This window comes from Tremella mesenterica (genome assembly GCF_000271645.1).
Source record: "Tremella mesenterica DSM 1558 unplaced genomic scaffold TREMEscaffold_6, whole genome shotgun sequence".
NCBI classification, from domain to species: Eukaryota; Fungi; Basidiomycota; class Tremellomycetes; order Tremellales; family Tremellaceae; genus Tremella; species Tremella mesenterica.
Window position 1 is genome coordinate 129,297 of NW_006711230.1, and position 14,664 is coordinate 143,960.

General features: G+C 48.9%; 4 protein-coding genes across 4 annotated transcripts; 2 read left to right on the forward strand and 2 right to left on the reverse strand.

Moving 5' to 3' along the window:
- Positions 1-5,569: 5,569 nt before the first annotated feature.
- Positions 5,570-6,922, reverse strand: TREMEDRAFT_62620 (uncharacterized protein; the record flags this gene model as incomplete). Its single annotated transcript, XM_007004977.1, has 2 exons — positions 5,570-5,782; positions 6,509-6,922. The coding sequence occupies 2 exons, from the start codon at positions 6,920-6,922 to the stop codon at positions 5,570-5,572; spliced, it is 627 nt and encodes a 208-aa protein (XP_007005039.1).
- Positions 6,923-9,004: 2,082 nt separating this feature from the next.
- On the reverse strand, positions 9,005-9,838 carry TREMEDRAFT_22436 (uncharacterized protein; the record flags this gene model as incomplete). The annotated part of the gene is made up of 1 exon (XM_007004826.1): positions 9,005-9,838. A coding segment is annotated over one exon (834 nt), but the record flags the coding sequence as incomplete, so codon positions are not given.
- Positions 9,839-11,786: 1,948 nt separating this feature from the next.
- On the forward strand, positions 11,787-12,773 carry TREMEDRAFT_62622 (uncharacterized protein; the record flags this gene model as incomplete). Its single annotated transcript, XM_007004978.1, has 1 exon — positions 11,787-12,773. The coding sequence occupies one exon, from the start codon at positions 11,787-11,789 to the stop codon at positions 12,771-12,773; it is 987 nt and encodes a 328-aa protein (XP_007005040.1).
- Positions 12,774-13,370: 597 nt separating this feature from the next.
- Positions 13,371-14,630, forward strand: TREMEDRAFT_62623 (uncharacterized protein; the record flags this gene model as incomplete). The annotated part of the gene is made up of 2 exons (XM_007004979.1): positions 13,371-13,911; positions 14,044-14,630. 2 exons carry the CDS (start codon positions 13,371-13,373, stop codon positions 14,628-14,630), a joined length of 1,128 nt encoding a protein of 375 aa, XP_007005041.1.
- Between the last annotated feature and the right edge of the window lie 34 nt (positions 14,631-14,664).

The following is a 14,664-nucleotide window of genomic DNA, read 5'->3' on the forward strand; positions in this document are numbered from 1 at the left end:
GAAACAATTGGCTACCTTCCGTTCCCTCATCATTGGATTGACCACTCAGTTACACGCCAATAGACAAGATACGTCAAAGCTCGTCGAAAATTGCATGAAGCTGGTCTCTGGTATGAACACTCTGTCCTGGACAATGGCAACTCTTGTAAACTCCTCCGATATAGGCCCATTAGCGCGAACTGAGTTAGCTAGAGTCTCCCGAGAGCTCATGACAGACATGAACGACTTCTACCACAATCTCTTCGATTCTCCCTTCCTCGTGAATCCCATAGAGTACGCCCTTCCCCCCACACTCGACTGGTTAAAACCACCCAACCCGGCTCGACTCAGTTCTCAGGATGGTGCTTTTCTCGATATCCTGGCTCTTCCCCCGGACTGTCTCAGAACACTTTGACAGTTATGGAAGCTGCCTAGTTTGAATATCGCTGGTGACTCTGCTCTCCATAACTCTCACATTCTGGCCTTCAACACGGCGTGGAGAGAGACTCGGTCCCTTCGACGGGTGGTGTCACCGAAGGTTACTGTGAGTAGTAGTGGAGGTGGCCCTGCACCGGGGAACGGGGAACAGGGAGGAAGTTCGCAGCAGTGAGTTGTACTTAGCTAATGTTGTACCCGTTGTATGAATTACTTCCTCGTTCGTGATCTTACCACTTGTCCTTTCCTCGGCTTATCTGGGTGAAGTTCGTGGAACTTCGCCAATATGTCATTAGCTTTGTCCACATCTTCTACTGGTTCCCACGATACTGCGTCATCCGAGCCTTCGTAACCTAACCATTCCACCAGATATTCTAACTTCCCTGACCTCTTATTTACTCTCGAGGCCACAATATCCTTTACTTCCCACAACTCCTCTACGTTATCTACCTCTACTGGGCCAGGAGGTTCAGCCTGCTGACCAGGGAACACTGGAGGATGGTAGGGACGGAGCAAGGAGACATGGAATACATCATGGATACCTGCCATCGTTCCTGGTAATTCCAATTTACAAGCATGAGAACCTACCTGCCGTACTACCTTGTACGGCCCACTTTGCTTAACATCCAACTTCTTCATTGGTCTCTTAGTCTTGACTAGTGTGCCAACCTGTCACATTGACAGGCCCGTCTCTCGCCTCTTGAGGTGAATCCATGAACCCGTGGCCTCTTCTTCTCTCTCTCTTTCTCTCTCTAGCTTGTAGGTAGTAGATATAGTGGTTGTGACAACCTACTTTCCTTCTCTCTCTCTTTCTCTCTCTCTCTCTCTGTCCACGCCCTCGTTTATCGTCTCGCGTTCGACCTGCGGGCGTCGCCGCTAGCCACGTGGTTTATCCCCCCAAGTTAGCCTCTCATCATCTGTTATTATAATAGATATTCTCTAATGACAGCATAACTAGGTCACCTTCCACAAAGTTCGGCGTAGTTCGGTGTTTCCTGTTGTATCCTTCGGCGTACTTCTCGTTAGCTCTCTCAATCCCCTCAATACATTCTTTGTGTGTTTCGGTTAAGTCTTTTACCACTATTGTAGCAGCAGGTACCTCGACCTCACTGGTCCTAATCTCTTCAGCCCACCGAGGGTGGTACCCATAGTTTGCATAAAATGGAGTCTTGTTTATTGCAGAATGATGGGTGTTGTTATAGGCGAAGCTAGCTCGAGCAAGCAGCTTTGACCAGTCGTTCTGCTGGTAGGAAGTGAAGATTCGAAGGTATAACTCCAGGGACTGGTTGGTTCGTTCGGTCTGCCCATCAGTCTGTGGATGATACGCGGTAGAAAGATGTAGTCTTATCCCGAGACTATCGGTTAAGTTCTTCCAAAACTTCGAAGTAAACTTCGATCCTCTGTCCGATACTATACTCTCTGGTAACCCATGCTGGGCCACCACATAGTCCATTATCAGCTCTGATAGTCCAGCTGCGGTTAACTTCGTCGTAGTTGGGATAAACATGGCCCATTTTGTCAGTCGATCCACGACCACTAAGATAGAGTTATATCCATGGGAATTTGGGAGTTCTTCGATAAAATCCATCGAGATACTTGACCAAGGTTTTGTAGCCACTTGCAGCGGTTTAAGTTCTCCATGAGGTTTCTGTCTGTTAGTCTTCGCTCTCTGACATACTGCGCAACCAGCGATATAGTCTTCTACATCCTTCCTTACTCCAACCCAAACATAATCTCTCAGGACTAGTTCGAGGGTCTTTGCCGAACCTGGGTGACCAGCTAAGGCCGAGTCATGTCGTGTCTTCATGATCTTTAGTCGAGCATCGTCGTAGTTCGGCACATAAGTGCGATCGTCAAACGTAAGGAAACCCCTTGAGGTCCATCCACCACGAAGTATTAAGGGAGATCGCGAACTGCAGCGTAGTTTGGTGATCGATCCTGGTTCCTGCACGTCATTGTGACACGTCAGATGAGAACACTCAGCGCAGATAACTCCTAATAACTCCTCCCTAACCTCCTCTACGTCTTCGTCCTCCTGAATTCCAAGTATCAAATCCATAGGGTCGACTAGATCATTTTCTTTTACTTCTCTCGTCCCCTGCAATGCTCTGAGCAGGTGACACAACTCCGACGTGGCGGCGTCAACTTCGTCGAACTTCGGTAGACCCTGAATAAGGTTACTCTCTTGTTGTCACAATCGTCGTTTCTTCTTCTCTACTGACCGACGGTCGACAAACCTCGGCTAACTACGTCGTAGTGGGGCGTCGATGTCTCACTAAGACAGGGTACTCGTCGAGGAACTACGGCTAACTTCGCCGTAGTGATAAGTCAAGTGGTAAATGATAAGATGATCGTCGATGAACTGCGGCTAACCTCGCCGTAGTACGTTGAACTGCTCGGTGGTAGCTCTCCTTAACTCAAAGGTTGTAGCTACTGAATATATCTCTCGCTACTGACAACAATCAAGGATCGCTGAAGAAGTTCAGCGATCTGTAAACTATCTATACTACTCCTCTCTTCTCATAGAATGTCCCTCAACTCCTGCACTGCCTCACGCTCAGTCCTCTTCGTTCAACTTCGCCGTACCTCGCCATATCCCCGATATCCTTCTCCGCTCACTTTGACTAACTTCGCCTAACTTTCCCTGTTCTGCTCTCCCTCGGTTCCCTTCCCCTAACTTCGCCGTAGTTCTCCGCTAGGCGGGGTTATCGTGACAAATCCCCTCTTGGTTCTCGTAACTTCGCCGTAGTTGGTCTCAGTGGTTCGAGTGGAGGTTGGTGGTGGTGAAAGGAAGGTCGGTGATGGTGAAAAGGAGGGTCGGTGATGGTGGTTGTCAGGGATGTTACGACGTAGTTCGTGACACTTGTATCATGGTACTTCCTTTCCCCGAGTGATAATCCGCCCGTCTAGACAACCCGTCTGGAAGGCTTGCTTGAGTCCCTGGTCGATAAACCATTTTAAATCTGAAGTTAGCTAACTCTTCTACCCACCTACCTTGACGTGGGCTGAGTTGCTTTGGCTCCATCCAGTAGGTGAGATTTAAATGGTCGGTAAAGACTGTGGTTTCTACCTGCAGTAGTAAGTGTCTTCTCCTTCTGAAACCCTCAACTACGGCGAGGAACTCCTTTTCTCCTACCGTGTAATTCAATTGGGCCGTGTTGAACGCGCCCGACTCGATGGCGACTGGGTGTTCTTGACCAGCTGTATTAATCTGCAAAATTATGAAACCCCAGCCGAAGAATGACGCATCTGTCTGTAATATAGTCTTCAACGTAGGGTAGAAGTGAGCTAACACCGGCGCAGTACACATCCTAGCCTTCAATTCCTTAAAAGCCGACTCCTGCTCCACTCCCCATACGAACGGTACTTCCTTCCTTGTCAAATCGTTGATAGGTCTAGCAATCTTCGAGAAGTTGGGGACAAAACACCTGTAATAGCTCACAACTCCAATAAATCCCCTAGACTCTCGTAGATTCTTCGGACGTGGGAAGGATGTGATGGCGTCAATGTACTCTGGATTCACCGATACCCCTCGAGAAGATACCACGAAACCCAGAAACACCACTGAGTCTCTTTCAAACTCGCACTTACTAGCTTTCACGTACAAGCTCACCTTTTGCAGCACTTCAAAGACCTTCGCCGTAGTTCCTTGTAATTCCTCCAATGTATTCCCATAAATGAGGATATCGTCAATGTAGACCACGACTCCATCCCCTAATAGCTCTCTAAACACCTCGTTCAGGAAGTGTTGGAAGACAGCAGGAGCATTCCGCAGTCCGTCACGAACAACAAGAGATTCAAACATACCATACTGTGTCCTAAACGCAGTCAGGTGTTCATGCCCTTCTGTCACCCTCAATAACTGGTACGCTCCAATTAGGTCCAGTTTGCTGAAGTATCTTGCTTTCCCAATTTCTTCGGTAATCTGACCTATCAATGGAAGAGGGTAGGCGTCTGGTATAGTCGCTTCGTTTAACTTTCGGTAGTCAATGACCATTCGCCATTGGCCTTCGGCCTTCTTTGATATCATAAACATCGGCGAGCCGTACGGCGAGTTACTCGCTTGAATTCGGCCAGCAGCGATTTCGCGATCTAGTATGTCTCTCAGCGCGCGTCTCTGATCTTCTCCTTGAGCATAGAGGGAGGCGACCTTCAGGTTCGCCCCCTCCTTAAGCTCAAACTTTAAATCGTAGGACCTCGAGGGGGGGGAGAGTCTCCCCTCCTTTCCTCGGGTTAAACACGTCAATGTATTGGTGGTATTGTTTGGGGACTACCTGGAACAACTCGTCTTGTTCCTCCGGGCTCAGCTCTTCGAGCTCATCTTCGCCGCGGAGGTCTGCTTCGTCGGTTCGAGTCCTGAGCCCTATGGCTGCCAGGCTCGCGACATCTTTCGTCTGTGGAAGGGGAGAGGGTAACTCTTCCTTCTTGTCCGGCAAGGGTTGGGGAAAGGACATCACGCTTTCCCCGTCGTTCGTCTGGGGAATAGGGAAGGATACAGTGTTCGCTCCCCCATTCAAGATTACTCGTTCTTCTCTCATCCATTCCCACCCTATTACGATATCCGCCTCACAAAGGGTGGTAACATCCAGCAGTATTGGGCGAACTTCGCCTAACTTCTCGACACCCAGACTCACTTCGACAAACTCCGTAATGGGTCCAGCCACACTAACCGAGCCGTCGAACATGTGAACTGGTACACTCACAGGGTATTTTCTCTTTTCCTTCCTAATCCTCTTGGCTGCCCTGGGACTTATATACGAACAGGTTGCTCCCGTGTCCCACAAGGCCGTCAGTTCGATTCCTTCGATATACACATTAGACTTGGGCTGATTTTTACAGGTGGAAGAAATTAGGGTATGACAATCGTTTATACATTTCGGAGTGGTGTTTAATGATTTATATGCACATTTACCTGGTCTCATCAGCTCTTTCCACTTTCTGGTGGTAGGAACAGTGGCTGAGAGAATATGAGTGCGGACCCGCTGAGTCTCGCCTATCGCGACGGGTCCCCATCTTTTTCCTCCTCGTCCATCCCCTGCCCTTCAACGTTTGCTTCCTCCCCTCCAATTGCATTGATCTTCCTCCTGTCCCCCAGAGGGATAGCATTCCCCCCCGTGCTAAACCTCCCTTCTCCTCCAGCATACTGTCCAAGAGGTCATGCGGGGATGATCCCTGCCTTTACTTTCGCGGCCATCACAGGACAGTCTCGGTTGTAATGTCCCTTCTCTCCACATCCGGTACACTTCCCTTCTTCCCTACGCTTCAACACCTCCTCGGCACTGGGTCTCGGCCAACGACGGTTTAGTTCGTCTACGTCCGTCGGGATTGCCCTTCCCCAGTTCGTGACCTTAGGTTGTAACCCCACGAACTTCGCCGTAGATTGCCCTTTCTCCTCGGACTTCCTTTCCCCTCCCCTGCTTACTTCCTCTCTCCTCTCCCCTTGTTCCTTTGCTTCCTTCCTTTTCTTCTCATTCTCCTTCTCCACCCTTCGTTGATGTAAACGATTGTCCATGGGGACCACAAACTCAATCAACTCTCGGACGGTCTTGAAAACTTTCCCGTGGCGAGCAATCTCATCCAGCAAGTGACTTTTCAGTCCATTCTTCGCCCGATCCACGAGGTTCCCATCATCACCCCATCCTAACACCGCTACATATCGTTGGAAGGCGGCGAAGTACGCCGAAGCCAACCCATTCTGTCGGAGCTCGTTTATTCCCCTGGCGGCGGTTCCCTCCTCGTCAGGGTCTCCGAAGTTGGTTTTGAGATATTGGATGAACTTCTTATAGACTAGGAGATGTTCTGGGGGGTCATCTTTAGGTAAATCTGGCTGGACGGCAAGAAGAGGAGTTTCACGTAGATGAGAGATCATGAAAAAGATTTTTACTCGATCGGTAGGGCACTTGCGAGCGTTGATTTCGAAGTGTACTTCGCATTCTGAGATAAAAGCGGTGAGCTTTGACCTCTCGCCTCTCCAAAGGTCTGGGAGAGGAAGCTTTATCGCCCCACCTATCTCAGCCACCCCTGGGGTCGCCGAAGCCTGCCTCCCTAAGGCGAATCGTACCCCTTCAGAGATCCCTTCAGCTATCCCCCCAACCGTCTCCTTTTCCTTCTTCTTCTCCTGTTCCTCTCGGCGTTTCCTCTCTGCTATCATGTCCCTATTCATCTCCATCATCATATTCATCATTGCCAGCATCATCTTCTGAGTTCCGACGCTTCCCTCTATTCCTCCTACATCCTCACTCCCCGACGAACTTAGTCTACCTTCTGCGTTCCTCTCCTTTGGTCGCGGAGTCTGTCCCGACCCTTCTGAACCCGTGCTCACAGTTGGTGTCTCTGATAGCCCGGTCGGCTCAGGCGGTGGTTCAAGGGGTAGGGGGGGATGGAAATCGTCTCCTTGTGTTGATCCCTCGGGGGTATTGATTGCACCAGGCAATGGTCCCAAGCTTTGTCTTAACTCTTCCAACATCCTCCTCTCCGTCTCTTCTACTGACTCTCCTGGTCTACTCATACTTCTTGTAACTCTCCTCTCTGGCTGCATACAATTTCGAACTTCTCCGAGGTTTGTACGGGTCGTCGGTAAAAGCGATCCTTGATACTGTCACGAGCGTCGTTTCTTCTCTCCTTCTGACCGACGGTCGACAAACCTCGGCTGACTACGTCAATGTCTCACTAGGACAGGGTACTCGTCGGGGAACTGCGGCTAACTTCGCCGTAGTAATACGTCGAGTGGTAAATGATAAGGTGATCGTCGATGAACTGCGGCTAACTTCGCCGTAGTGCGTCGAACTACTCAGTGGTAGCTCTCCTTAACTCAAAGGTTGTAGCTACTGAATATATCACTCGCTACTGACAACAATCAAGGATCGCTGAAGAAGTTCAGCGATCTGTAAACTATCTATACTTCCCCTCTCTTCTCATAGAACGTCCCTCAACTCTTGTACAGCCTCGCGCTCAGTCCTCTTCGTTCAACTTCGTCGTACCTCACCATATCCCCGATACCCTATTTCGCTCACCTCGACTAACTTCGCCTAACTTCCTCTGTTCTGCTATCCCTCGGTTCCCCTCCTCTAACTTCACCGTAGTTCTCCGCTAGTCGGGGTTATCGTGACAAATACCCTCTGGGATCTCGCATCTTTGCCGTAGTCGGTCTCAGTGGTTCAGGTGGTGGTTGGTGATGGTAAAAGGAGGGTCGGTGCTGGTGGTTGTCAGGGATGTTACGATGTGGTTCGTGACACAATGGGAGCAGAAGTGCGGCGATGTTAGGCGGAGTTAGTCGAAGGAGGAGAAGGATGGCCGGGGACTCGGGGAAGTTGAACGAAGTGCGTTGACGTATGTCAAAGCGCAAGAGGGTTGGGTGAACGTCTAGGAGGAGGAGTAGATAATATTAGCTGAGAAGATTGCTGAACTTCTTCAGCGATCCTTGATTGTTGTCAGTAGTGAAAGATAGATAGAGATAGCTACATTCAAATTGAGATACATCGCCATCAATAAATCAAAACCCTAGTTAGAGTAACTACGTCGAAGTACGCCGTAGTAACACTCCTTTCGATGTCTGCGCCCTCCTGGTTGGGTGAGACATCGACTTTGAAGTGTTAAGTTAGCCGAGGTTCGTCGACCGTCGGTCAGTAGAGAAGAAGAATCGACGTTTGTGACAGTGAGAGTGGGGATATTCAGTTAGGATACATTCATACAAGCAGACGGCCGACACCTTTACCAAACCTCTCTCAGGAACCACTCATCACATCCAGACAGTCTCTCTTTGACTTGAACATACTAAAGGTATCCAAACAGCAAAGAGGACATAGAATATAGTGAGGAAAGGAGTTCTGATGGCGAGAAGGCGAATCAACCTCTCAATGGGGAGTGTCAAAGGTATTGGAGATAACATTGTACCAGCAATAAGGTGGTTCACCTACAAGTCGATCACCCCTAGTTATTGATCACCATCGTTTACACTTCCATCCCCTATTTCAAGTTGGGGCTATAAACAAATATTATGCATGCAATCAAGCTCTATACATGTAGAATAATGCGGCGGACTTGACCTGGACTCTTGTTAGCTCCAAAAACCTCTCGGAGTGCTTTCAAAAGATGTACCGCTCGAAGTAGATGACACTCTTGCCAACTCCTATTCCTCCTCCTTCTCCTTCTCCTTCTCCTTCTCCTTCTCCTTCTCCTTCTCCTTCTCCTTCTCCTTTTTCTTCTTTCGCCTCTCATTTGCCTTATCCTTCCGCTGCTGTGTAATAGCTTCAATCTCTCGTAGTCTCTCCAGCACTCCAGGTCCAGTAAAGTTGTGAGTACCAAGTGCTGCCACACTAGCACCTGTTGCCTGACGCTTGACCGGCCGGACGATACTCCGTAGCTCCTCATTCTCCATTTCTAAGCGTGAAATTTTTGCTCTCTCCGTTTCCAGAGTTGATGTAACGACTATCAATCGGTTTTTGATAGGGGTTGCGTTTATAGCTTCACTTTGACGCAGTAATTCGTGATTCTCCGATGTGATAGATGAAAGTGAAGAAGAAGAAAGTTGTTGGGAAAGAGGGGGAGGTGTCTTGGGAGGATTGTCAAGGCGACGATAGACGACATTGGGGTTGAATGGATGGAGACCTGTCTTCCGCCAACCTATAGCAATGTTATGATGTGTCATTGCTAGCTCTCTTGCAGAAACTAGATCGGCTGCCCATGCAGATTTGGTGATTGGACAGGAGTCATAGCGAGCCGCAATATTGGCATATTTCATGAGTTGTCGTTTGAGAGGGGCGAATATCCCATTGTCAAGAGGTTGGGTTTCATGTGATGTATGAGCCGGAAGTACCATGAGATCAATCTTGTTTTCGATACAAAAAGCAATGAAGTCGGCTTTGAGATGACTACCATGACCATCAAGGATGAGAAGACGACGTCTCGTCGGATCTGAAGGTACTGTCAGGGGGTGGAAGTGGGTTTTGAGCCAATCAAGTCCGATCGCATTACTTGTCCAGCCCTTCTCACTGATTCTCCATTGCCATCCTGTTATATCCCTATCCTCTGGCAGCCACCGCATGTTGAATTCAACCTTTCCTTTGAAGATAACAACGGGGGGAAGGGCGATACCCGCTGCAGAAACACATTCAATAGCGGTCACCCATTCCTGGCGACCTCTTTGAGCTTTGAAGACATCCCCCATAGTACCCTTCTCAGTGACTGATACAGACATCACCTGGGAGGACATTGTAGTACCCATATTATACCCAGTCTCATCCATATTGTAGATATCGCAGGGAAGATATTGATTCTCGTTCAAAATTCCAGACATGTCCTTGAACCAAGTCTCTAGATATGGGCGAGCACAGCCATTGATACGAGCGGCATCAATCTGTCTTGACCAAGCCGTCTTCACTCCAGGATGTCGTTTCTTGAATTTATCGAGCCAGTTCTTCCCAAGTGGGAGAAGTTGTGGAGTGTTGGAAGGAGCGGGGTTCAGATGAAGACGATTAGAACGAAGATGGTTGGCGAGCTGATGGATGAGAGCAGGAGTTGGTGGGTGTCCACTTCTAGCCGATCGGCCAATATATTCGACAATGCAGAGTTCTTCTTCAGATGTAAGAGCTTGCTTGTGTACATGAGATGTCTTACGGGATGTATGTAACGGTACTGGAAACACGACGACTAGGTCGCAGGTTGGGTCGAACTCGATGGATGTCTCGTGGAAATCTAGGGGCTCTGGTGCTAATGGATCGTGTCTCCTCTGCAATCGATGTAGCCAAAGAATGATATTGAAGAATCAGCAAAGTTGGTACTTTGCTGATTGTACTATATAATGTCTACAGGTATCCGCGTCCTCCTCTTTTCCTACTGCATGCGTCTATGTACATACTCGGACAGGTGAAAAACCGCTTTGAGCAAACCCAGTGGGGAAAATCTCGAAAGGGGAAAACCCGTCCCTACCTACTGCAGCACTGCCTCCAACTCCCGCTTTCCTCTGTCCTAATCCGTCGAACTCGATAGAGTCCTCTCGATTCGTTGTTACCCCGTAACAATGTAGTCCTATAGTGAAGTCGGTCGGAAAGTGTGGATTGTTTGACTTTGAAGTAGCGAGCTATTTTACGCTGACTATCACGTTTGGAGGGGGACAGTGGTATTTGAGAGTGGTAGTATGCAATCGCTTGCTCAAGTCGTTTGTGAGGGGGAGTCTCTGGGGTCTGCATGCTTGATAGACAAAGTACAAAACAAGATTCAAACAACACGATCATCTATCAAAATAGGCTGGACGCGTCCTGATCGATAACTAGGGGTGATCGACTTGTAGGTGAACCACCTTAGGTCAATTTAGTTCCGTAGAAACTTAGCTACTGCTGTCTCTCTCTTCATGCATTCGCATCATATCCCAACAGGCAAGTTGTAAATGACACCCACTACTACTCCCATCTGCTACATGTCTTTCACACGATCCACCTTGCAAGAGAACCTCAAACGACTCATCCTCCATGGCCGATCGTAATCGAGGTATCCTCCCTTGTCAGATACTCTCTTGGATACTCTCTTGTCTTCAGGCAGGCTTGGAAGGGAGAGTGTGGGTATACATGGCACGATGCGCTTGATAATATCGTAGATAACGTATTCGTCATGACCGCCCACCATTTCCATGGCCTTGCATCAAACCCTTTCTTTCCGTCCGAAACATTTACGACGTCATCATATCATCTCCAATTGCTCGGTCCCGTGACTAGTCGTCGATCGTCGAGCATGCAGCGAGTGGAGATCTTGAGGACTGACTCTTATACCCTCTTTTCATCTCTGGCCCCCATTCATATACGAGTCTTCGCATGCGGCCTACGGGCGTATCAATCGTCCTCAAATACCATGCTCATTGCCCCCGTCCCCTTGTTCGACCCATTACCCTTCTCTGATCCCGTCAGCAAGCACACATTCGATTACCATACCTCAAACCCCCTCTTCGTCTCAAAGCAAAGATCCATCTACCAGCAACGACGGATCCGCCTTCCAACCTATGACCCTTCCACACACCTCCCGAGCACCCTTCAGCGAATCCGTCTCCCAAGACTGCGACCGAGGGAACTCTCCAGGCCACACTCCAACTTCCATCGAACCTGTGGTATCGGACCCCGATGCGATAATTGAAAGCTTTACGCCATCCCTGCTGGCTCACAGGGCCTTTCGAGCGGTCCCGCCAAGCTTGCAGGAATTCGACATTCATCTTACATGATGCGTCCGTACCGCTGGTAGGCAATGTAAAATCACCGCTTTGCTTATTCGATGTGGGATGTTACGTATCCGAGGCCTCACTCATTCACTGCGTTACAATCATTTGGGATCTACAAAAGCCAAGCTTGTGGGACAACAAACAAGTCCATTTTGCACCTTTGGATAGTATGGATGAACTTGACCCCACGAGCCTGGAAGAGATCTTACCGGCTGCCCTCATTGAGTTTTATCAAGAGTGTTGGACTGGTGACGACAGCTGTATCACGAAATCAGATGGGAAGGTGACAGTCATGGTGAGGGGAGATGGTCGACTGGGCAAGAACGCTGAAATCCGAGAAGTCAATCGTTTGGCTATTGTGACGATTACCACGGAAGGTCATGGACCGATCAGGAGACTTCCGACACCGACCAAGCGCCGTCGAAAACGTGTCCAGAAATCTGACACGCCCACTTCCAACGTACATACCCCCTTGTCGAAAATACCCAGTACTCCAGCAGAGGCTATCAGTATGGCATTTCAGAAAATACGTACGATCGCAAAGACAGATCCGAATGATCCGACACCCTTGAACATGCACCTTCTTGAATCTCCTTCGATTATAACTGATCCCAGCAATGGTACAATCACTTATGGGCTCTCCGCTGCTATGCTGACCCTTCCACGGACTGGAAAGGAGGGGAGATCCGAAAAAGGTGAGAAGCCTTTGCAGACACAATTGCGAGACGCATTGCTGAACATGAAATCGAGATCAAGGTGGACAAATCAACAAAGTCATTTCGTAGCAATGAACGGAATGTCACACTCCCACCTTGCGGCACTGTACCAAGACTTCGTGATTATTTTCAACGATTACAACCAGAAATTTCGCGCGCCTGGATTTAGTGGGACAATTACGATGACAAGGGAAACAGTGTCGGTCACATTTACGCATGTGCCAAGAAACTTACCGCAGAAATCCCATTTGGACGGCATGTACCATGTGGTTGACATCATCATTAGCGAACGACGGCACAACCTTGTCGAAAGCCATTCCATGACCTCACTTCCATCTACTTCAACCGGCACCGATGATTTTGTCCAATCGATCCTTGGTTTTCTAGGGACCGCTTCCGAATCTACGAACAGAAACGGATACGACTTCGACTGCTTCTAGCCCACATATTGGTTCAATGAAATCACGGGGTAGTCATCGAGAGGAATGACCATTCATATCCCCAGTAGGGCTTCCGTTATCTTTACGCTTCTCGAATGTACACCGTAATTATGTGGCTAGGAACGAGGAACAAACAATACGTAGTCAGGGCGGTTGTTGTGTATGTAAGGTATGTACTTTGTCATGCAACGTTCCTCTTGTCTACCATCACCTCGTATCGTATCGTATCGTCTCAACAGAGTTACCTCTCACCTTAATTTATAAAAAATGTCACGTCTCAGCAGATCCTCACTCCCCGGATTTCATCAACTTCGTATTCTAACGCAGGGGTATTTCATCCATCTTCCTCCTTCGGCATTGCCTCTCTCACGCAAATACTTTCAATCAAACTCTCCACAGTACATCATTCAAATTCTCCTCCTTTGTCAATCTGTGTTCTTCACTTTTTCGAACTCATGTACGAATCGCGACACTCATCCATTCACGAGCGCCAACCGAATCCTGAACTTGTTCTCATGCCCCCCACAGCTTTCTTTCCAACCTTCTTACTCGTTCTGTTTACTCTTCCAAATACAAATCGATCGTAAACAGGACAACATGCCTCCAAGTACGAGATCACGGACGAACTTTGCTCGAGTGACCAGCAATGTCCTCACAAGTGCACAGCTCTGGTCAAATGGCTCCCAAACGTCGCGTAATGGAGTTGTGAAATGTGTCCCGATGGACGCCGCCACTAACGATGAAGGTGAAGTCGTTTTGACATTAGCTGTATTCCGGGGGAATTCCGAGGATCACATCAAAGCTTTGGCTCAAGAAATCAAAAAGGGCCTACAAGACTGGGAGAAAGACATATTCGACTTGAAAGATCCTTTGGCGTTCAATGAGATGCTCAAACTACGGGGGGATTCTGTCACGCTGCAACATGCTCTCAGTGATGCCATGGGCAAAGCCTACCAGGTTTGCTGGGACGATGATAATGCGCTCGTCAGCTCAATCTTTCCTGAGTTCTACGTCGAAATCGGAGTGACGAGGAATGAGGGAAGTGATGAGATCCAACAGTATAGCAGGAAATTGGTGATAACAATAAGTAACGATCGGTACCATGAGAATTTGGGGCCAGTTGGGGGAGCAAGTACAGGTGAGCCCTGCCATTTAATTGTAACGGAGACCCAAAAGTGGCCAGCTGGCAATACAAAGACGAAAACCGGCCCGTCCAGAAGCCCGGGAGCCAAATCTGGAAGGCGTAGCAAAAAACCGCGCCTCTCGGCAGATGAGAGAACATTCCACCCTCAGGGAGCTCCGCGGGTTCGCAAGAAAACCATTATGCCGCCAAGCACTCATCCAGGTTCAGAAGAACCAGGTGAATCTAGCTCGTTTGCAATAGCAGAGTCTTCAGCGCCGAATACCGTTCAAGTACCTATCAAGGGAGATTCCGACAGGGGTGTACACAATTCCTCGTCTCCACATCCCCTCACCTTTTCTATGACTCCGATGATCCCGATGAATTTACACGGCTTCAAAGGACAATCTACAACCTCGCCTCTGACGACTCCAAGGTTCGCTCCCTCCCAAGATAACCCCCCGTTGTCCGGACACATTATCGATTTCGGACCAAGGGGAGAAGTTTTACCTCACTATACCCAATTGTCCTTCCCTCCTACCTCCTCGGCAATTCGCGACCAAACTCTCCAGCAGCGTGGATATATGAGTTCATATGCTGGGCAGAGACCGATAACACCGGAGTATGGGACGCTGGATCTGCCGATCCGTGGAACGAATTTCGCAACCTTCCCAGGCCGGTCGAATACAATGGACCCGGACGTACTAGGTAGTCTTTTGCCTTCCTTTTACACCTAATTGCCGGCAAGTGACATTGTCATTAGCATGTGTA